General features: G+C 41.4%; 1 protein-coding gene across 2 annotated transcripts in view; it reads right to left on the bottom strand.

Moving 5' to 3' along the window:
• dcc (DCC netrin 1 receptor) overlaps positions 1–24,536 on the bottom strand; it is a 354,092-nt gene that overhangs the window by 8,937 nt on the left and 320,619 nt on the right. For both annotated transcript variants that reach the window (XM_076886255.1, XM_076886256.1), the window contains exons 27-28: positions 23,943–24,239; positions 7,952–8,100 (exon numbers count right to left, since the gene is read on the bottom strand). In XM_076886255.1, the coding sequence (XP_076742370.1) occupies positions 7,952–8,100; positions 23,943–24,239 (446 nt within the window). The remainder of the gene's footprint in view (positions 1–7,951; positions 8,101–23,942; positions 24,240–24,536) is intronic.

Here is a 24,536-nt window from a genome sequence, read left to right as displayed (position 1 = left end):
AATATAACCCAAATTATGACAGCAAAGTTGTTAATACTTTTGAAAAGACAATATCAGAATCAGATATCAGAATGAATATATAAAAAGAAAAACAGAATATTTGTTTTAGATCCAGTTCTCAGGAATGGGAAGTCGAAATTCAATTTTCATATTTTTCCAGATATAGTAATTATCTTGTTAGTATCTTACACATTGTGGGTATATACAAAAAGCCTGGCAATAGGTCTGGCAATCCAGAAGGTCAGTCTCATGGCTGATGGCTCAGCTGATTTTAATTGGTAAATCACAAACACTATTTAAGCTGCTTCTGGCTACCATTGTTGCTTTTAGTACAAGCCACTTTTCCCCTTCTTGCTGATTCTGATTTAATACAATGTCTCTTTTCATTGATGCCCGCTTGGTGCTGCTCTGCCTGCCTCAGGATTTAAATATACACACATGGAAGGCTGGAGAGTTGCTCGAACAGAGCCATACAGCCACACATCTATGTCACTGTAGAAGAAACAACACGCTGCTGAAAATACCTTAAAACCAAATTATGTATAGCTGATTTAAAGAATGATGCGGGCTTATTTTTCTAGGAGTTGTGTTTTCAATAGAAAAATGTGCTTGAGGCCAAAAACATTATAGAAGTCCAATTTAATTCTGCTCCCCTTCTTTCTATGATAGTTTGCAGGTATAACAATATAATAAAAGCACCATTGTGCTGTACTGACATTAGTCACTCACCCTGTGTCACAGTCTATTAACTAGCTGTGTGTGTGTGTGTGTGTGTGTGTGTGTGTGTGTGTGTGTGTGTGTGTGTGTGTGTGTGTGTGTGTGTGTGTGTTTGATGGATAGGCCAGGGGGCTGATGGGAAAAGACTAGATCAATTACAGAGATAGAGCAGCAGATGAAGGGACAGACCTGCTGACCTTTAAGACCTCTCCCTCCCTCTCTCTATCCCACCCTCCCTTCCTCCCATACTTCCAATTCATTTTCTCCACTCGTCCTTATCAGCTTCTCTGCTGATTTGCTCTCATCTTTATCATCCAGTCTTTATTTCCTTTCCTCTATAACCTCCTAACTTCTCTCCTTTTCTCTGTCCTGCTTCTCCCTTCCCTTATTACAGCATCCCTCTCCCCTTGTTGTCGTGGTAACCATCTCTTTCCCCTGTCCCCCTCCCTTCCACATATTGTCCTCTTTTCTCCTGGTCTTCTAATCTTTCCTTCATTTTACCTCCCTCACCTCTCTCTCCTCTCTTCTCCTCTTTTCTTCCTCTGGCCTCTCTCCTCTTTTCCTGTTGCTGTGGAAACCCCCCCTCCCCATTCCTGTCCTATTGTCTTTGAGTCACATATGAATATTTAACAAGTCCCGACGTCCAACGTCTCTCCACATCATCTCTTGTCATTTATCTTTCTGCTTCTCCTCTTCCCTTCCTTCCTTCACTCTTCTCCTCTCCATCAGCCTCCCCATCTGTCACCATGCTTACTCCCGAGTCTCTCTCTATAACTTCTCCTTCATCTACCTCTCCTTTCTCATCCTGTACTGTGATTTTAGTCATCTTCTTTCTCCTTTTCCTCCTTTGTGCCCTCCTTCAACCCCATTTTCTCTTCCAAGTCCACCTTCTCCTTGCTGTTCTGTTTACTCAATTTTAATTTCTCTTCCTCCCTGTCACCCCTTTATCTCTTATTACTCCCTCTTTCTCTGACAATTATCCTTTCCTCATTCGAATGCCTCCACCATTGTATTTTTCATTTCATGCCCTTTAAGCCTTTCTTTGCCCCTTCTTTCACTTTCCTAATATATCCTCCATCTAACTTCCTTCACCCTCTTTCTTCCTTTACCACCTCAACCTCACCATAAACCCCTGCTTGCTTTTATATTCTTCTATTTTCTCCTCTATTTTCTGTTATTACACCCATTTCTCACAGAGGCTCTCTCTTTCCTTTTCCCCTGCTCTTCTTCTTTTCCCCTTCCATTTCTCTCCCCCCCCCCTCGTCAGTTTCACTCACTAATGAACACTGTTTTATTCCACAGCTGAAAGGCCACCGACACGCTGGAGGGAAGGAAACAGGTGTAGTGACAAATCTCCACCTGTGTGAGAATGTCTGTTTATTCCAACCTCTGTGAACCTTACGTTCTATTTTTCTTTCTGTGTGCCTTGGTTTTACAACACGTTTCTGGTTATCAGAATCAGAATCAGAATCAGAATGGGGTTTATTGCCAAATGTTGAGCAGGTTTACAACATTAGGAAATTGCTGCGGTGCTTCAGTGCAAACATAGTGTCATAAATAGCACTTAAATAGACATGGAAAAAAATAAAAGTAGGGATAAGAATTAAAAGTGCTACGTGGAAAGATATGTGCATGAGCTATACATGAGATATATACATGAGAATAAGAATTAAGAGTGCTACGTTGAAAGATATATACATGAGTGCAGGTGGTGATCAGTGCCAAACATGGAATGATGCAGTGACACAGCGTAGGGTCATGTGTTAGTGGCGGGTACAGTCATATGGTTATTGTTCATGTGTCCAACAGCAGAGGGGAAGAAACTGTTCTTATGGCGAGAGGTTCTGGTGCGAATGGACCGGAGCCTCCTGCCTGAGGGGAGCAGGTCAAACAGACTGTGTCCAGGGTGAGAAGGGTCAGCTGAGATCCGAGCTGCACGCCACAATGTCCTGGAGGTGTACAGGTCCTGCAAAGATGGGAGTCTGCAGCCAATCACCTTCTCAGCAGAGCGCACAACACGCTGCAGTCTCTGTTTGTCCCTGATAGTGGCTCCAGCGTACCACACGGTGATGGAGGAGGTGAGGATGGACTCGATGATTGCAGTGTAGAATTGCATCATCGTCCGTGTTGGCAGGTTGAATTTCTTCAGCTGCCTCAGGAAGTACATCCTCTGCTGGGCTTTCTTGATGACGGAGGTGATGGTGGGCTCCCACTTCAGGTCCTGGGTGATGGTGGTACCCAGGAAGCGGAATGAGTCCACAGAGGTGATGGGGGTGTCAGTCAGGATGATGGGGGGGAGTGGAGCTGTGTGCTTACTGAAGTCCACAATAATCTCCACTGTCTTCTGGGCATTCAGCACCAGGTTGTTGTGGCTGCACCAGGACACCAGACGTTCAACCTCCCTCCTGTAGGCAGACTCGTCCCCGTCCGAGATGAGTCCAATAACGGTGGTGTCATCTGCAAACTTGATTAGCTTGACAGACTGGTGGGTGGAGGTGCAGCAGTTGGTGTACAGGGAGAAGAGCAGAGGAGAAAGAACACAGCCCTGAGGGGAGCCAGTGCTGATGGTCCGGGAGTCCGAGACATTCTTTCCCAGCCTCACATGCTGCTTCCTGTCCGTCAGGAAGTCAGTGATCCACCGGCAGATGGGATCAGGCACATTCATCTGGGAAAGCTTGCCTCGGAGATGGTCTGGAAGGATGGTGTTGAAGGCAGAGCTGAAGTCCACAAACAGGATCCTGGCGTAGGTTCCTGGGGAGTCCAGATGCTGCAGGATGAAGTGTAGGGCCATGTTGATGGCGTCGTCTACAGACCTGTTGGCTCTATATGCAAACTGCAGGGGGTCCAGGAGGGGGGCCGTGAGGGTCCTGAGATGGGAGAGAACTAGGCGCTCAAAAGACTTGATGACCACAGATGTCAGAGCCACGGGTCTGTAGTCATTTAGTCCAGTGATCCTAGGTTTCTTGGGGACAGGGATTATGGTGGAGGACTTGAAGCAGGCAGGCACATGACATGCCTGCAGTGAGGAGTTGAAAATGCCAGAAAACACTGGGGCCAGCTCGTTTGCACAGTGTCTGAGGGTGGCAGGAGACACACCGTCTGGGCCGGGAGCTTTTCGAGCATTCAGACTCTTAAACTGCTTCCTCACATCTGCTTCATGAATATGAAGAGTTGTGGTGGGAGGAAGTGGTGTGAAATCCTCTTTTGTGTGGGGTGAGGAGGGGGGTGTTGTAGGTGAACGGTTTGAAGGTGGTGATGGCTCTATGGAGGGGGGAGAGGTGGGGGAATTAGTGTCCAAAGTGTCTCTATTGTTGGGGCCGTTGGAGGTGTGAAGGCTGCCTGATGGCTCGTCAAAACGGCAGTAGAAGTCGTTAAGGGTGTTGGCTAAGAGCAAGTCATCAGTGGAGTGGGGGGTTTTAGGCTTGTAGTTTGTGATATTCCTAAAACCTTTCCACACAGAGGCCAAGTCATTCTCTGAGATCTGCTGCTGCATCTTCTCAGAGTGCTGATGTTTAGCAATGTCCACTTCTTTAGTGAACCTGTACTTGGCCTCTCTGTAGCAGTCCCTGTCTCCGCTTCTGAACGCCTTTCTCTTTTCCAGCCACAGCTTTTTGAGTTTAGGAGTAAACCAGGGTTTGTCATTGTTATAACTCACCCTGGTGCGTGATGGCACGATGCTGTCCTCACAGAAGTGGATATAGGAGGTGACAGTGTCCGTAAACTCGTCCAAGCTGTTAGAAGCAGCCTTCAATGTGTCCCAGTCTGTGGTCTCCAAACACGTGCGAAGCTCCTCCACAGCCTCGTTGCTCCACAGTTTTTTAGTCCTCACGACAGGTTTGGAGAGCTTCAGCCTCTGTCTGTACGCGGGGATTAGGTGGATCATGAAGGATTATCTGAAGGTTTGCAAGACCCCCCCACCCCCCTTTATTTTAAAATGATGAACAATAAACAAAGCTAATTTTTACAGTTTTTGAGGTGAGTTTCTTTCGTAAACAACGCTACGTCCAGATGAACAGATTCAACTTTTGGAGATTTACTTTCCTGGATGATTGAGAATGCATCAAGAAGTTTCTTTCGTAATTGACTCATCAAATCAGATCATCTAATCATTGAGTAGTCAAATCAGAAGTTAATTAGAATAAGCTTGTTTGCACCTTCCAGTATGAATGGCATTCCCATATTAAACACACACTTGATGGAGGACAGTAACTGACTTTTGAATCAAGCTGCAATTTTCAGGCCTAAAAAAAGCCAGTGCAGAAATGCTAAGAACTGCAGTTCCACTATAGGCCACACCACAGACTTCCATGGTAAACCATGAAACTTTAAAGATTCACAGCTTTGGTTTCTATGGATAGTTGCCTCCTTCACATCTGCAGAATGGGTGACTCTATTGCTCATAACTACTTCTATTCAACTGTATTTGTTGTTGTGGTGTCTATTGGATTAGAACTATCTCAGAAACATGTTTTATTGTTTGCTACATACCATCCTGTAGCTTGCTTTTTGTTTTCAGGTTGCTGCTGGTTGTGTAATTATGTGGGGGATATTTTGGGTTGAGTATTCTTGCTGACCATGTCCATGCCTTTAAGACCTCTTTTCAGCAGAATAATGGAGCATGCCATCAAGTTAAAAAAAAACCCAAATAACTGCTTTCTTGAACATGACCATGAGTTAACTGAAGTCAAATGCTCTCAGGAGTCACCAGATCAGATGTGGTGACGTTATGTCGGTGTGGACCAATATCAGATCTGAAGGCAACAGAGAACACCAGCAACCACATTTTTTATGTCTAATAAAGCAAAGCACAACTACACAAGTTGTGCTTTACCACAAATTATCATTCATATGTTGTACTCTATAATTTCCTATTTTAGGAATTAATTTATTATTGAATGTGTATCTTTCATCAGTGCATTTTAATTAAGTGTTATTGTGCCGTATCAAGAGAAAATAAGAAGCTTGGATGAATACATAATTACATGAATATAGCAGTTAAGGTTAAGATAATAGAAACACTTTAAATGAAATCAATTACATTAAATGTGATCATCTGACTCAAACTTTTATTGTTGTTACATTGAAGGCGTGTCCTTTTTTTCAGTGCTAATTGTGCTAACTATTACTTACTCATCACATTTCACTGATTAATTTTAAGGGATTCTGTCACCGTTTTACTATGTGAACTTTATATAATTATTTGTCAATCTGTGAACATTACTGACACTTCCTGTCTGCAATAGTTAAGAAACACACTCAGGACACAATAACCCTGCACAAACCTCCCGTTATTTGAAGAAGACGCTGTGATGTCGGTGTGGACCAGAAGATAGGCAACAGAGAACCTCTGCAAGCACATTTTTATTACGTCTACTATAGCAAGACGCCATGCGGCTGCTGTTCTATAGGAGAAATAGTGCAAGTTTACATATGTCCTTAGTTTATTTAATCTTACTGTTACTGTCTTACTGTTCATTTTAACGGCACATTATATTGGCTGTTGATGCACTCTGAGAAGGTTGAAGATCTCCACAAAAGCAAGAAATTACGCTAAATTTTTGTGGTTACAAACTGCTAAAAATGACGCTGCTGTACTGTGTAGACTATTAACTTGCTATGAAGCTATTTCACTGCAGTTTTAATGTCATTTTAGGAGTTCTAGCGAAATCCCCATAAACAGTTTCAGCATCTCCTCATCGACGTACCCTGAATTCAGTTTCTTTCCTAAACTATGTGAAGATATCAGCTCTATTGCAATTTACAGTCTCTGTAATGATAATATTGATGACACATTGTACTTGTTGTCATAAATGTGCTTTTCTCCACAATGAAACATCAGAATCACTTTTATTGTAAACAAACGAGGAATTTGTTGTTGTGCCATATAGGGCAAAAAACAGTGGCACAGAAATATAAAAAATAGATACACACAAAAGGGGTTTATGCCAACTACTGACAGATACAGAATACAAATGAGAAAATAAGAAATATGTAGCGATTGTGAGCGGAGGGGTGGAGTGTAAAATATAGGTAGGACATGATGTGCAAAGTGCATATCAGTACATATCAGTCACACCTACTTCACATGCTGAAGCACCGAAGCGGTCGGCGCTCTGCTCACTCAGCTCATCTGAGAGCTTTGCTGCCACTCACTGCTGATGCTGTGCACGTAGCATTTCAAAAACTACCTCTGCAAACATCCACCTGTAGGCTCTGAGTCAACATTCCCCTAGGGGGGGAAGTTATTATCATCGCTCCCGATTCTCTTCTCACTCCCTGCTGAGGTATGTATTTCCTCATGGAGCCTAGATGCCAAATATCAAATCCATACTACTTTTACTGCAGCTGCCGCTACTACCACATTACTATACTGAAACTACAGCTCATTTAAAATAACTGGCTTGTAATATTTAATCTTTCAAAGAAGTTACTTCAGTCAATTTCAAACAAATCACTACCACAGAAACAATAAAATATTACTTGAAGTAGTATAGGAGAAACTGGCACCTGAATCTGGCATTACACTGTTAAAAAGTTGCTGTAAAATTCCAGGTTGCTAGGTTTGATAGCTTTTAACTATTACTTTACACTGAACTTCCTCTAATCTACAACAACAGTAAAATAACAATACTGTTCTGTAAAAAATATGAGCTTTGCAGTATAATATTGTTAAATATAAGGATACACCTCGGAAAAAAAGATTTGAAGCGCAGATATAACTTATAATATTTTAAATGTATTCTTCAAAAGTGTAGGTTTTCATGGAGTATTTTTAGCACAATATTTTAGCAGTTTACATTAACTTTTAGCCACTCCTAGGCCTCTTTTTTCATGAGGGGGTTGTGTATCCATCTTTTCTCAAAGGTTCCTCCAAAAGATATTTAGGAACAGTAAGGACCAAAATCAGTAATTCAAAGAAACCTCTAAGAGGATTTTTCAGTAGATGACCTCAAACAGTTCTGAGCAGCAGAACACCAGTTGATACAACCAATTGCTGGAGTAACTATTTGTGATTCATGGTTTCTATAACAACACATAGAACACACAGCTGTCTAAACAGTTTTAAATCAATGCTGCAACTGAATTTAACATAAAGACAAAGACATTCATTGTTTCTATGACTAAAGGCCCACAGAAACAATGTGTAACAAGGACACTCGCCTCTGTGATGTTGGTGTAGTGCAAAACATCAATCAGCAACGCCCGCTACAACATGTTCACAATGCAGACTTACGTTGGCAGCTGAATCCTCCGCGGGTTTTGTTCCTCCCTCTTCTGGTAAGTCTGGCGCCGTGGGCACTGAGACAGGCAGCAGGGGAGAGCGAGCCTTACCGGCCTGACCCAGAGAGGCCGTCTTCACCTGGGGCTTCGGGAGGCTCGCACCTGGAGACACAGATGAAGCTTTTTTTTCAACAAGTGTTTGCTCCTGGGATTTGGGGTTGTTGGGTTTTTTTTTTCAACTTTTACTTCCTGACATCAAATTTGAAAATGTTTTTCGTATAGTGTCCACTTTTTTAAGTTATGATGTTCCAACAACAACTAGGAGGACTGAACTGAACCTAATGAATGCTGTGCTTGTCGATGTCGTACTGAAAGCGCATCAGCTAATGAGTGCTAGAATGTCACTGTATACAGCCTGTTTTACATTCTCATTTTAAGTTGTTTTCCACCAAATGTGGGTGATGTCAGCGATGAGGATGGGGGAAGGTTTTTATCAAGATATAGAGGGAAAATCCATCTGTTTGGAAAAAACAATATCAGGGAAAGTATAATCCGGGCAGGATGGGTGACAACTGCTGGTTCTTGCAAACAGAGATGGATGTGCACGCTGACCTTGTTGAATTGTCATCTGGTTTGTTTTCAGAAGAAACCCATTTCAACAGTGTTGATGGGAAACACTGAATGAAACATAAAAATCTTTGGTAGTATTATATTCTTTGACTTGCTACTAGGAATCCACCACAAAGAAACAAAACAAATAACTGCAGACAAAAAACAAAGATTGAAACAAGATGACAAGAAAAAAAAGAAAGGACCTCAACAGTTACCTTTGTATTGCCGACTGCTGGCCAGGTATTGCATCACTTTAGAGTTTCTCTAAAATGGATGAGTACTTGCATGGTACTTTTTCTTGTTGGACACTCAACGCACTTTTATCTACAAACCACACTCATCTGTTCACACACACATCCATAGTACTTTATTATGTGTGTGTAGTATGAGTGCTCACACACACAGTGTTGGGGAGTAACGGAATACATGTACTGCCGTTACGTATTTAAAATACAAAATATGAGTAACTGTATTCCGTTACAGTTACCGTTTAAAAAGGTGGTATTTAGAATACAGTTACTTTGCTGAAATAAATGGACGGCGGTACACGGCGGTACTTCCCTGTTTCATATTGTGGCGGGTCAGGCCTGTTTGGGTTTTGTTTGCTACGTTCTGTTGTTCCAGGTGGCAGCGTTACGGTTGCCATGGTTACAGGGTGACGCTCTCTCTCTGCGTGTTTCCTGGGTGAGAGAGGCCTTTTTGTTGTTGTTGTGCTAAGCTAACAGGCAGAATGCTACCGGTATAGCTCTAAAGAATGTAGCATCATAGGCAGTGCAGTCCGTGTTGCAGGGAGAATGGACTGCCATACACGTTATGGGTCTGTGAGTGCGAGGAGGGAGAAAGAAAGGAAAAGTACGAGCTGTCATTGAGCAAAAACGGGAGCTGGAAGCATGTAAATATAATAATAACCACTGCAGCCAAGAAGAGTGCCTGACGAGCCCAGTTGTAAGTAAGCTATTAAGACTCGACTGTACACCGTGTTCGTGTTTTCCTCCGAAAACAATAAGTTCCGTTGGAGCAGCCTTTCAACGCCTCTCTCTGTCTCTCGCAAGCAAAGTTGACCACAACAAAGTAAAGCTATTTTTCGGCTACGAGCCCGACACGGAGCACGTATTAGTCAGAGGTCCCTTTACTACGGTTCGGAGCCGCGGACCTTCAGTAACAGTAATAAATCACAGCAATAGTACATTCATGTAGTTGTAAACAGCATGATAATATATTAGGTAATCCAAGTACCGTATTTCCCGGACTACAGAGCGCACCTAAATATTAGCCGCACAAGCTAAAATCAGGGGAAAATCCTGTTTTGTACATACATTAGCCGCACCTGACCAAAAGCCGCAGGTGTTTCAATGTTGACTTATCATATGTAAGAGAATATGCACAAAGGGAATTGTCAGGAAAGAGATGGCTGTTTGGAGACATCACTTTTATTAATATTTTGAAAAACAAGTTATGGGTACATATTTGCATAACTTTTTAGGTATATGTACAAGTAGCGGTAATTACAAGTACGAAACATGTACTGTGCTTCATAAATGAGTAACAAATGTAGTACATAACAATAACCTGCAGCACACCAGAAAAATAGATTCAGACTACCTTTTAGGCTCAGGTGCAGTGACACGGCTTTAACAAGAAGAAAAGTCAAGTCATTCACCACCATCTTTCTCTTCTTCCTGCGCACTAAAACCACCAAAGTACTCTTCTCCAGTGTCGGATACGAACAGGCTCAGGATGGCTACGTTATCCACTCTCAGCTTCTTTCATTCGTTGTCACTTTCAAAACCAAAGAAATCCTCGTTGTCAGTGTCAGAGTCGAACACCCTCAGAAGGGCCGTGGCGGTGTCCTCCTCTCCATCATGCAGCAGTCCAGCCCTTTGAAATCCGTTGGTGATCATGGATGTTTTCACACTTTTCCACGCTGTCAGGTTCCACCGGTGGAGTTGAGCATAACTTGCTTTTCGCAAGTTTATCGCCGCTCGTCATCCACGACTCCCGCTGAACGCGTAGCGTTAATTTGAAGTTTGTTTTTCGCGCTACTTGTACGGCACTATGTTGCCTGGCGGATGGACACGTGACCAACATACCGCTCTTGAACCCCGATACTGTGTGTCTGATCACATGCCCTTCCACCAGGCAACGTAGTGCCGTACAACAGCGGAACAAACAAAACAAATCGTCTTACGATATGACAAAAATCACGGACAATCCATAGAAAAGCCGCACCTGACTAAAAGCCGCAGGGTTCAAAGCTGGTGCAAAAAGTAGCGGCTTATAGCCCGACAATTACGGTATTCAGAATATGTTACTCTCATTGAGTAACGTAACGGAATACGTTACAGAATACATTTTGGGGCATGTATTCTGTATTCTGTAATGGAATACATTTTAAAAGTAACCTTCCCAACACTGCTCACACAGAATAAAATGATCCCACACTGATGGATGCAGTGAAGGCACATTCGGGTTCAATATCTCACCCAAGGACACTTCAACATGACTGCCAACTTTCCAATTACTGGCCTTCCCCTTCTTCCTCCTAAGCTACAGCTGCCTAAAAATATTAGAGGCATTTATGCAAATGGAAAAATGGCTCGGAAATTATTGACTTCCAGGGGATATCCCAAGTGGGTACTTATCCTCTGGTAGTACCTAGAACTGCTAACTGGGCAGGCCACTAGGGGGTACTACAGACTTCAAAAGTATTAGTCAAAGCAATTAAAGGTTCTAATGCTCTTTCTCCTCTTTTGGCTACAAGTCTGGTTGCCTGAGGCTCTGTGGCCTGCAGTTACTATTGAGCTGTTCCACAAAGTGAAATTTTATCAATAGATAATCAGGCCAGGCCTTGTTTTGCAGAATGGCTTGTTTCCTGAAAATTGCTTTTTAATACTGACCTCCATGTAGTCTGTAGTTTGACCTGATAACACAGAGCTCCTATTGATTGCTCTAAATGACAAATTCACATTGTAACTCAGTGAGCCATCAGACTGCAAACAGATTTAGAGTCTGAGCCATTCACTCATCTGCATGAAAATCCATCCACCCATTCATCTAACACTTTCCAATTCATATAGTCCATCGCTCTTAGTCAATAAAAATGAAATGTAAACATAGAAATACTTGGAATGGACCACAAAGTCAACTAACAAGGAAAGAAAGCAACTAGGAACAAAATAAAACTGGCCTTCAAGCAGAAGACAAACTAATGAATAAAAGACAAAATATATAAATAAATACATGTAATTGCTGTCTCCACAATACAAACAGGAAATTGAAAGATCCCCCCATACGCACTACAAAGCGAAGGTGATGAAAAGAAAAAAACTGGAGACCAAAGACATTTTTTTCCTCATCCCTGAGTCCCTGAATAGCCTCCTCATATCTGAAGACGTCCTGAGGCTTCTTCCACCCACAGCCCCCTCCTCCATTCTCTGCCCTGCACTACTTCACTTCACTTGATCAATACATCTATTCTGCTCCCTGAGAAACAAAACACCTGGAACATCTTCAATAGGAGTGGATTACACCGGAGACTGCCAAGTTTTAAACTACTTTAAACATTAACGGTGTAGAAAACTTCACGTTATACTGTGTACTCAGTAATTTATTAAAGCACAAAATGGGAAAACAGGTAATTGTACGAACAACAGAAGTACGACACCAACTGTCCACACGCTCAACAAAGAATATACACAATTTGTAAAGAAGGCAGCAAAGTCCTTTTTATCACATTATAAAAGCAAAACTGGCTTTGGAAGTATAACTCTTTTGGGATTAGAGAAACACTGCAGTCATGCTGGCTGTTGATTGAAAGAAACAAAATTGGTGTCAAAATGTGCACACTGTCAACAAAAGTTGACAGTGCTGGCTCAGTGCTGGCCTGGCCCTCTGATCTAACTGTGTTTAATCAATGGAGGAGTTGACCAATTATCGGGGTTTCAACAATTTTTGCAAATGAGTGAAGCTGATTTATGCTGCTAGCACAGTTATACTGTAATAAGTGTAAGCAGAGATTGCTACACCACTGATCCTTCAATTACCTTATTTTTCCTTTGAATATGAGCTTGTTTTGTCATTTTTTAAAATATCTTTTAGAAGTGTGGCTACAACAGTCAGGTGTCATTTACACTGGGTTGCATATACAATTTGAACCTGACCACCTGTATGTTTGCATTTTTCACCCGCCAGAGCTGGAAGAAGGGAACTAAAAATATAAATATGCTTAGCATTTTTCATCTAGACTTGTGGAGTGTACTGACCTTGGACGGGCACCAGAGTGGCTTTGAGTCTGTATTTTTCAGTCCGGCTTTCACAGTAATACTGACCTTGTGCGGCTCTGAATGTCTCTACGTCTGGTGGAGAAATTGCTGCCAGCTTCATTTCCAACTGAAGCACGACCAAATGCGTTTGTATGACTTCTCAGCACGCTGCTGTCAGACCGAATCCAAACTGAACTGAGCTCCAGAAAAAAAAAAAAAAAAAAAAGTGGAAAAACACAATGAGCTGCCGCACTATAAAGCTGAAGCAAAGGTTACACATCCACAGTGGAGAAAGCCATAAAAGAGAGTTTCACGGTGCCTAGCTCACCCTCAGGGGGTTTGTCAGAGAGGGATGGGGGGCGGAGGTGGGGGGACCCATGGCTCGTCTGCTCAGAGAGAGGTGGATATATTTACCAGACAAGCAGGAGTGGAGGTGTGAAATGCCCGCCGGGGGTCACATCAGAGGTGTCTGTGTCTGCTTTTGGGTCGAAAGCAAAGATGGAAAGATTTACAGCAATAGGAGATGAAGATGGAAGGGGCGGGGTTATTGATCCGGAGAACAAAAAAAACTTGTCTTTGAGAAGATATCCCATCTCTGGAGGGAGTCAGACGACGTCTGTTCCGTTTCATAGAAAAGTTTTATGTTTCTTTGTCTGCTTGTTTACCTTTTTTCCCGTTTTCTGTCTGGTTTGACCCATGCGTGTCTCTAGCTACCTGACCAATGATTTCTGTGATCCAAGGCTTAGAATAGTTTTCTTCTACTTGAATTATATGGAGGTCAGTTTCTACGATGAAAAGAAACAAAAAAACAGAAAGTGCAGAAGAAAAAAAATTAACAGTAACACTATTATTATTACTATCATTATTATTATTACTAGTGGGATACAAAAACTGGGAATACTACAAAACTGTAAAGTATAACATCTCAAAGTTATATTCAAATTTAAAATGTGGACTTTTGGTACTTTATCTAGAATTTATTTATACTGTTTTATTATCTTAATTTTATCTTTTATGTTATTATATTAGCATATTACAATCTTGCCATCATAGTTTTTTGAGTTTCTATTCAAGATTTGGAGAGAAACTCTGAAACAGAAAGCAGTTTATATTCAGAGCTGGCTACAATTCAGTCAGGGACCTGGTTATCTAAAGCAGATGGATATTTCAGTCTGCACTTATTTCTGGCAGTATGCCGAAAATAAATAAGTGCAGATGGATGTGGTTCAGTCTGAATTCAGTTTGAATCAATACATTATTTGGATTCCTCCATCAGCTGATGCAAAGGTCATCCAAATGACTGTGGCTGTCGTGTAGAGGAAGTCAAATGTTATCCATCATGGAAACCCCGACCACCCGCAGCACCACTTACTGGACAGGCTGTATTCAGCTCTGCAGCCACAGAAAAAGAGATGGAAAATCTGTCCTACTTCATACATTTGTTCCTTTTTAAAACTCTTTTCTACTTTGTATTTTTTGTTTGTTTGTTTGTTTTATATAACTTTTTTTCTAATTTGGATTTTGTAAAACTGTGCTTCTCCTTTTGTGTAATATCCATCCATTTTCATATGAGCCTATCCCAGACGAGCCTAAGACGAAACACCAAGTGCACCTTTGACAAGTCACCAGTGTATCGCAGGGCGATTTATAACATTACGATACTGATACGGTATCAATGTATGTCAGAAGTTAGTGTTATTATTTTCCTGATTTAGTAAGAATTTTTTACTTCACATCAACTTCTCTTAGTATCTCTACATGATGACAAAATCTCATAATATCGATAACAGCCTGCTACCCTATGATATTGTTTTAGTCAACTTTATTGATAAGTTAATACCTCATAAAAAGATTCAATATGATTTTTTGTGAGCAAAACATCTCATTAACATTTTTTCATGCCCCTTAATCAGGTTTTGTTAATCCTATTTTCCTGTCTTTTTGGTAAAAACTGGCTTCTGCAAAATGAGACTTGAAGTACCTTAAACTTTCTAATTTGAATATTACAAAGTGAGTATGAAGCCTTTGATGTTTTAAGGCCTCAGAGCACATCCTGATCACCTCACCATGTCTGATCAAACTGCAGATTGAAGACCAACTCTTCCCTCTTCCATCCTCTTCTAAACCCCCATCACAATTTCTGCATGCCTGCAGGTACAGTCTTTCAAAACACCTTCATCTTTCATCTCTAACATGATGTGGCCAGTAAAAGGTCATAAGAATACGAGATCACAGCTTTGACCTGTCTTTTATCTGCATGATGATGAAATGATAATTATACAACATGAATTATTTGTCAGTGTGGGTCAGTGTTTCACCGTTTCAGATCCTGTTCTTAGTTTTTTCTTGACTGCACCAATATATTTTTGCTAAACATTCAACCATAATGACTTTACCAACCCCTGATATTTTCTGTAGCGTCACCCTTAGAATAAACTACCATGCCGTTTGTATAGTGAAGGGTAGCAATCATTCCAATCCCTAGAAAACGAGTCGTCAAATGGATGATTTGAGAATATAAAAAAAATAAAACACGTTTCTTTCTCCGCCCTAACACGACCATTCAATTGCTAGAGATAACCATTTTAAAGCACCAGAGCTTTTCATTGGTAATATCACTGTTCCTCTGAGGCAAGATGAAGGTGTGCCCTTAAAAACATCCATCACAGCTGGCTCTGTGTCTGCCTCCAGCTGTGGCTGTAATGTCTTTTCTCAGTATCAGACACTGAGTCAGACAATCCCATTACAGCTTCCAGCATTAAACCGCACATTCAGGCCAATTTAGGTGAATAACTGCCCACCATCACACTTTAGTCTGCAGATGGGCTTTGGAGACTCCATTTAAAAAGAGAAGAAGGTCTCAATTTATAAAGTGATATAAAATAAGTGAGCAGAGCGGTGGAGGTTTCTGTGGTCTGCTTCAGCTGAAGGTCAAAAATAGAAGCTGCTGACAGCATTCACTTATGATTCAATCACATCGTTTTGAAAGATGCAACATGGGTATTTCAAGAAAGAAGCCTGAAGGAGGTTGGATTTACAACGCTGAACGTCATGCAGACCAAGAGACCTGTCAGCAGCACTGTAGCAACCTCTGGTTGGCAGGTAAAAATGTGTATTCCATGACCAGTGGCCAAGAGGCTGGGCTCAGTGTTGTTGGCTGTAACTGGGTGCTGCACCAAAAACCTCCTTGTCATTGCTTTGATTGCTAGCAGATAGCTGCATTCACCCATAGTTTCCATGGAAAACCCCCACCTACTTACAAACATTTGCCAACGACTCTCAGACTGGCAATTAATCTTAAGAAAATGTGACCCAAACAGGAAATGGAGATCATTGCTCTACAAACTAAAAGTCGCACCTCTTGATGCAAAACTTTTACAACTGAACGGCCTCAGCTAATAGATCAGGAAACATAAATTTTTCTCTTCTGACCAGTGGTGGCCAACCAGTCTCCTTGGACCTCTTGCTCAAGATATACTGCTTTCAGAAGTCCTGCTTTCTAAAGTCCTTCATCTTTAATCCTTGAGTTGAGCAGAAACTGTACATAAAAGCGACTGTGATGTCAATCATTGGTTAGCAGCCTACAGTGAAGGTTGGAGGAATACACATTTTACTGAGTATGTTTTAACCCTCTCAAGGCAGGCGTTGCAGATTTGCAACAGTTAAGAACTAACAACCTGATTACCCCACATACATATTTTATGAGGTTTTTTTACTCAGAAGTACCACTGCAGGACTTGGTTGTGCATTAGCAACAAAAAGTTTAATTTGAGCCTGAGAGGGTTAATAAGCCTAATATGTACATTTTCAGTTTTTCCACATCCATGGAGTTTGTTGCCATGACATGCACATTTAAATTTACAGATCACAGTGGAAAGGCATAAAACCTCCACATGTAGAAATTTTGTAAGTAAAACAAGAATTTTATTTTATGCCTTTAGGATTTTTGAAGGAGTTTTAAATCTAGAAATGCTTTTAAATTAAATATTTTATTTATTTTTACTTTTTTTAGCAGGCTAATGCTGGCATCAACATACTGGCAATAATAATCAGTTTTACTAAAATAAAAAGCAAGCAATTACTTCATGTTTTATGAACCCCTCCAGTTAGCCCATTGGTGCACAGGTTCTGTCCCCTGGGCTGCATTGTTTGACACCCCTGATCTAAAGAAAACTACATAATCTCACACATGCTCCATCACATGCTCTCTCTTCCCCTCTCTCTTTTTCTGTCTCACCCAAACAATCCAATTATACCATGAAAACATCTCATTATTTTCACCCAGGGAGTCATTCAGACCTGGATAAACACACAAACAAGACCAACAATGAACATCAAAAGCCATCGCTCACTGGTATGTTTTTTCTCCCTGGAGGGGGGTGGGGAATAGAGGTAGTGCTGCCTAGCTTTGAGGCTCTGTTGTAGGGAGGAGGCTAAAGTAAGGGTGGGCGGGGTCACGGGGCGAGCGGCAGGTCTCTCGGAGTTGTCGCCCCAGGCTTGCGATTTCTCAGCGAAAGATTTCCAGGAGCCAAAAATCAATGTTAATCTGAGGCCACCTGGGCATGTAAACAGAGCCATAATGGAACTGTATACACCCACGCACACACACAGAGGTGATACACACCTAACAAAAGAGGAAATGCACAACAAATACAGCTACACACATACAAACGGAGCCCAGGGATCACATGTACTGTAAGACGCCCCCCCCCTTTCCTCATTGCTGCAGGCTACCAGAGACAGTATGACAGGATGAGGCGCAGAGGGACAGAAAGAGCTAAAAAAGACAGTGAACAAGTGAGACAAAGGACAAAGAAAGAGTAAAGTAAAGAAAACCGAGAGGGAATTAGGGAATGTCTAAGAGGAGTGGTGCTCTTGCCTCCAGTATACTTCATTTTCTAAAATCTCATGGGGAACACTTTCTGGACTTACAAGTTTTAAAACGACATGGTAGAACCACATAGTGATGTGCAATCTAATATTAACCAGAGCTTTAAAAATTCAGCTGGGAGAAGTCCTGATTATTAGAAATTATATTAGTTAGCTTGACTTTATTTACCTTTATTGTAGGGTACTGACATTCACGATGAAACTGCTGATCAAGCTCAGAAGGGCAGAAGTCAGGAGTGATGAGACCAGAGATAGTCAATAAAGTTCAGTGACTTGTTGCAACGACAAGTGAAATAATGTCAGATGAGCAGTTGCTGAGGTACTCATCTCATCCCCGAGCCAAGTGACTGACCTCTGATTGACAACTCACTTTAGTGCCACCTGTAGAGTTCTGACGTCTCAGTCGCCTCTCCAACTATTTCACTGACATAGTGCCAGTTCAGTTGTCTCAAGGCGCTTTATATCGCAAAGCAAAGACCTTACAGCATTAGACCAAGAGGGCCAAGAATCTAAAGATAAGTTTTCACAGGAAGAGACCTCAGGTAGAAGGTTGGGGTTTGAGCCAAAAGATAAGCAGGAAAGAGAAGCAGAGAGAGACCAGGAACAGCAAACAGGACGACAACACAAACTATAGAAGAGAGTAAAGCTAAAGCTAATGCTATCCGGTTGTTCAGTGATGACGCGACGAATCCTACTTCCGGGTCTAAAGTAGTAGCGTTTAATATGGCTTTTGTGTTGTTAACATGTTTAATGTTTTGTATTTTCTTCTATTTGATCTCAAAAAGCTCCTAAAACAGTCAGTGATCCCTGTTGACCTCCCTCGGCTTTTATTACCGCTAATCATTTATTTAAGCTCAGTTTTTAAAACCTTAGCATGTAACTACAGCCCAGCCCATGCAGCAGTATATGAATGACTAACCTCGTATTGTGGATGGATTATCTCAGTTGTTCTCCTGGCTGAAGTTTTGTCCTTTTACAGCATCCTGCCATGCGATTACATTTGTTCCTGACCACCGAGAACACTCACGTTAACTTTTATCGAGTGGAAAAAAAGTTAGCTTGTTTATATTATGCTAACATAGCTGTGTCGCTAGCGGTCACGTAGCACATCATTATATACCAGCTAGCCCAACTTCAGTAACCCTACAAACGTCACTGCTGTTTAGTTTTCTGTCTTCATTTATGCTGGAAGTGATAGCAGAGCTGTACGTTTTAATTTGTTTCCAAAACCCCGCAGTCAGGACATGCTATATTTTATTTAGATAGAAGCTAACGAGCTAACTCCCTGCTAACTTCTAACTCCGTTAAATGTCATAAATTCCGTTTTCATGGATGCCTGGATGTTAAACTCAATTGTTACACCTGGTAGAGCAGAACGCTGATCATTTTATTAAAGATGAAAGACTTTAGACAGTTCTTCAACTCTCAGTAATGCCATAGTGATCGTTTGATATATGGACCTGCAGCGGAGTTTAGACCCAGACACGGCTAGTGACGTCAGACTGAACAACCGGATTAACAGTGGCTGCAAAGTGCTCAGTGCATTATGGGAAGTCTCCATTCCACCCAGAGGCATAACTAAGCAATGATTGACCTGAGGCAGCCATAACCATTAGCTTTGTCAAAATGGAAAGTATGACTTTTCAAAGTAGAGATGTTTTTCTCCTGAACCTACTGAAAAAAACAAAAACAGTTGTGGAAATTTGAGGAAAATTTGTCATTTATGGAAAAGGTTTGTGACCAGTTGATGTCAGCTATGCAACAATTTGTTCTTGGGCAAATGTATCATAGAGTCGGTGCAGTCGCGTTGTGAATGACATTTAATAAGCCAAACAAAAAGAAAAACTAAATGAGTGTACTTGTTTATTACGTTGAACTGGCCCAGTTAGCCCGTCAGGATCTGTGGTTAATAATCTCTTTCTTCCATGATGATAGATGTTCCACTTGTGTTTAATGACTTTTGGGAGGTTAAATCTGTTTCAGCTTGTGGTTGAAGAACATGCCATGACTATAAATCATAAAGGAAACCTTGTGTTACCCAGTTGCTGTCCATGGTGCTGATCGGAAGCTGGAAAGATGCTACAGTTACTTTTGATTTCTGTTATACACAGTGTGTGTGTGTGTGTGTGTGTGTGTGTGTGTGTGTGTGTGTGTGTGTGTGTGTGTGTGTGTGTGTGTTTGCTTGGGTATCTACTAGGGGTGCAACGATATTCGTATCGATATTGAACCGTTCGATACAGTGCTTTCGGTTCGGTACGCATATGTATCGAACAATACAAAATTTGTAATTTATTTTATCAACTTTCCTTCTGACGATGCTGTCTGTGTTGAGCGCTCAGTGAATCTGCGTTCGACTACTCCGCCTAGGCTCGACAGTGCAGCCTAGGCGGAGTAGTCGAACGCAGATTCACTGAGCGCTCAACACAGACAGCATCGTCAGAAGGAAGAGCGCAGGGCAAGCTAGCGAGACAGAAGTTAAGCTCTCCTTGCAACATGTACCTCCCCCACCCTCATTCAGATCTGGCGTTTGGAATTATTTTGGTTTTCATGTGACGTATGACCCTGAAGGTAAGCGAGTCATGGACTAAAGTAAAACAGTATGTTGGATGTGCCATGCAATGCTCAATTACATGGGTGGGAGCTAGTGTGTTAGCGCAGTTAGCTCGTTAAGTGTTGGCCGTCTAGCCCCATGCACGGGGCGATCCGCGGTAGCTCGTTAACGGAGATTTGCCGTGTTGTGGCGTTAAGGTCATTTCAACGAGATTAACCTGAAAGCACTAGTGGGAACACAACGAATATGACTGCACATTCACGCCGATATCATCCTAGAGCAAAGACAAGTGGAAGCAGAAAAAAAACAAGCAAGCATGCTACTAACTTTAGCCGAGTCATTTAGACAGCTGTTAGCACATGATTCTCCTTATATGTTTAATATGCTGCTGAGAATATAGCCCAGAAGAAGCGGATAGTATAGCTTATATTTTGGAAAGAGACATTTCTCTGTAATAAACTCTCTTTTCCAAAGATGAGTGATTCCTCAATCAGATACAGGGCTCGCAATATCGCTAGCCCAACGTCCTGGAGCTAGCGATTTTTTTTAGTCGGGCTACCAAAATCTATCTCTTCCCTGCCCGTCGGGCTATTGTAGGAAGGCAAAATATATGTCAATGCTTTTGCATTCTTTCAGAAATGTAGCTGGGTAATTATGTCATTGGCATCGGTGAGCCACTGTCAATATGTGAAATATTGAAATCACGTTTGAATTTGCGCTTGTTTTTTTGCTTTCACTTTGCAATCGCGTGAACTGTGTATAGAGTGCGACAGCACTGATCTGTGAGTGATGATAATTTGTGCACCAATTCCTCTGACATCGTCTTATTAATTGTTAGCTTACAATGCAAACATGACAAGTGAAATCTCCAGCAGCAAGCTTAAACATGTGAGAGGTTGATCGCGCAGAGAATCGCTGAGCTTATGTGAGTGCGGTGTAAAAGCAGCAGGATATATATTTGACTACGATGACCTTCACAGACAGATATATATTTTAGTTCTGCTGAGCCAAATAAGACAGGTCAGGGTGAAGAAGTGACAGCCAAAGAAAAGCTTACCACAAAACGGAGAAGTTATGACAAATCAGACTATAAGGCAAAAAGAAAGTGCAGCTTTATGGTTTCATGGACAAAAGAATTTCTGTGGCTGCAATATGACGAGCTAAATAACCAGGGCTGCACATAAGTGGTCCGCAGGTGCGTATTCGCTGTCAAAATAAAAAACATGCACAAGGGTTAGGGTTAAATTTAAAAACTGTACTTTTGAGGTAAAATATATATTTATAATTTTAATAAATGACAAATTAAAAAGGCATGAACATTTTTTTTGTATTGAAAAAAATATCGAACCGTGACACCAAAGTATCGAACCGAACCGAACCGTGAATTTTGTGTATCGTTGCACCCCTAGTATCTACCCCGGGGCCTGTTACAAAGTTGTTACACCTGTCCTGAACCCACACTGGGAGCTGGTTCTACAGGAGAGGGTCCTAATAGCTGAAGCCTCTGCCTGTTTATCTAGCTTTAGAACTACAAGTAAGCCTGCAGTCTGAGAGTGAACTGCTTTACTGGAATAATATCATCTTGTGAGGTCTTTAAGATGTGGCGGGACTCAACAACTGCGCAGACAGGTTCACAGCCGCTGCGTTGCTTGAATTCTTTGCCAGGAAGCCACAAAAATGAGTTTTGATGACAGACATTGAGAAAAATCAGGTACTGAGCAAAGCCGGGAGGTTTTATTTTCTGTTCTTCTTGGATAACTGTGAAAAATTTCAACCCAGCTCATATTTTTAAGATATTTCAATCCAACATGGTGACTGACTGAGAACACCAGTAAAAAGAATCAGAGGGGACTCTGATTCCCATGAGACCAACATTTTTTTTGGTCAAACATAATGCCTGAGAGAGCAAGAGAGAGGGAGAGAGAGGGAGAGAGCGAGAGAGAGAGAGAGAGAGAGGGAGATTTGATATATGGAATATGGAGAAACCGACAGGTAACATAAAAAGTGAATGAAAGAACAGAGGAAGGTCGGTCCAGATCAGATCCAACCCTCTGGCTAATGTCAAGGCCAGTTACAGTATATCGTTCTACAAATACACACACACACACACACACACACACACACACACACACAGTGTAGAAGCCTGAGGCTAATGCATTCAACTTCCCTGAATAAAATATTAAGCAAAGCACAGAGGCTCACTAGAGAGACCCAGCTTAAACACAAAGTCACTGGAATCTGACAAACCAATCAGCAAGAGGCTGCATCTTAGGGACCGGCTGCAGACGCAAAGCAGAAGAGGAATTTAAAAAAAGTGTCATTATTACAAGACAAACTTTACTTATTGTGCTGCTAGTGGTTCAGTAGAGGAATGGTACAAAGCTGTTGGCATTTCATAATCTAAGCATGCTTTGTACTGTGAAGGATTCAAAGACCTTTTCATTCTAGTAAATATACATAAGTTGGAATCAATAAGAATTACGGACACTTTAATGCAAAAGAACAGAGCACAAGCGCTTTGGTTAATCATTATATTTTGAAATTTAAACACATGTTCTACACATATAATTCACAGCTTTACATGACAATTGTTACTCTAATCTTCTTTATAAAAACTTTATTAATGGTGTTATTTTTTATAGAAATTTGTTGCAGATTGGCTGCGTGGTCTGCCACAGTTATGGAAATTTGTACCTCTCCAAGAAAGGTGGAAAGAAAATGAATATACTAACTTAACCCCCTAGGACCTGGCGTCCACATATGTGGACATCACATTTTGGGTTATTTAGACCAAAATACTCAATTTTGCTCTACAAGGGCCTGATATGCTGCTACTGTTCTATCAAAATTTTAAACAAATATCCTCATATGTGGCTCTTATTTTTCATAAAAACAAAAATAAGGTAAAAACAAAAAAATCTGGTAATTCTTTCTTTTTACATTCATCGGGCCCCAATATGCTCAAATATCAAAGAGAAATTAAAAATGCATGCCGTGGAAGAGTTCGGGTCTTAGGAGGTTAAAGAATATTTTATTCACCTACATCCACTCAGTTTATTTTAGGTCAGAGTAACAGTCTCTACTTTATTTTGATGTCCTTTTGTGCTAGTTTCTGTCCTTTGCTCTCAGCTTCACCACGTGTGCCCAGGAGAGAAGAGTTTGTTGTATTATTGTAGGGTCTTTACATCACATTAGAAAGCACAGTGAATCAACTGTTGTTATTATTTGGTGTCAATAAAATCTAAATATATTAATAAAATTGAATTGAATCCATCATTCCTTAAGCAAAGAAACAACAACAATCACTGATAATCTATAATCAGATAATTCAGTTCAGTGCACCAAATCAAAACAACAGTCTACAATATAAAGTTCCTTGGGTAAAGACTGTACAGTACTAGAAAGAAACCCAAATAATCAGATGACCTTTTATGAGAAAGCACTTGGAGATGGTAGAAAGGAAAAACTCCCTTTTAACAGAAAGAAACTCCAGCAGAATCATCTAAAGTCAAAAGATAAACAATTTAGACTGAAATCTGAGCATTTTTGAAAACTCAGTCAGCCACTAGAGGTTTAGCTGCTGATTCCAGGAAAATTATTCCTGCCAAGAACACTACAATCAGTCCTGGTCCATTATAAGAAATCCTACATTATTAGTCATAACACATGCATTAAGCAGCGGTACTCACTGGACTGTGGCAGCATAGAAGTGTACACCTTGGGGTCGATGGTCCCCATGGGTGGTGGCAGCAGTGGGTTGGTGAAGCTTCTTAGTGGATGGGTGGGCCGCACACAGGCTGTCGGGATGGTCCGACCGCTCCCACCCTGGGCCTCCTCTGCCGCTGCAGTGGCTGCACCCGGGACTGGGCCTATCGAGGGAAGGTGCTCCCCAGGCGGGGCTGAGGAACCGGGGAGGAGAGGAGCAGTCTGTTGTGTTGGAGGCTGTTGCTGGAGAAGAGGATTGGAGGAGGCATCTGTGGACAAAGCTAAGAATGGGGAAGCAGATAAACGGATGTAGCATGTTAAGCAAGAAGGAGGTAAAAAAAAAAAAAAGATTCAATGCGAGGTTAAGAAGAGATGAGAAATATTAGCGAGGGGAATTTGAGAGAAAAGACAAAATATCCTATTAGCCATTTTCGAAGAGCAAAAGAACGGTCAGAGAAAAGACAGACTAATCACAACAAGTCTGAGTAACACGGTTATAAATTCTGGAAAGAGATCGTGCTGAATTTTAATTGTGTTCTTTGGCACTACAAGGCAAGTACAATCTAGTAATTGTCCAT

The sequence above is a fragment of the Maylandia zebra genome, linkage group LG7 (assembly GCF_041146795.1).
Source record: "Maylandia zebra isolate NMK-2024a linkage group LG7, Mzebra_GT3a, whole genome shotgun sequence".
In the NCBI taxonomy this organism is placed as follows: domain Eukaryota; kingdom Metazoa; phylum Chordata; class Actinopteri; order Cichliformes; family Cichlidae; genus Maylandia; species Maylandia zebra.
Note: the sequence above shows the minus strand (reverse complement) of the source record. Positions and strands in the feature narration are given on the sequence as shown.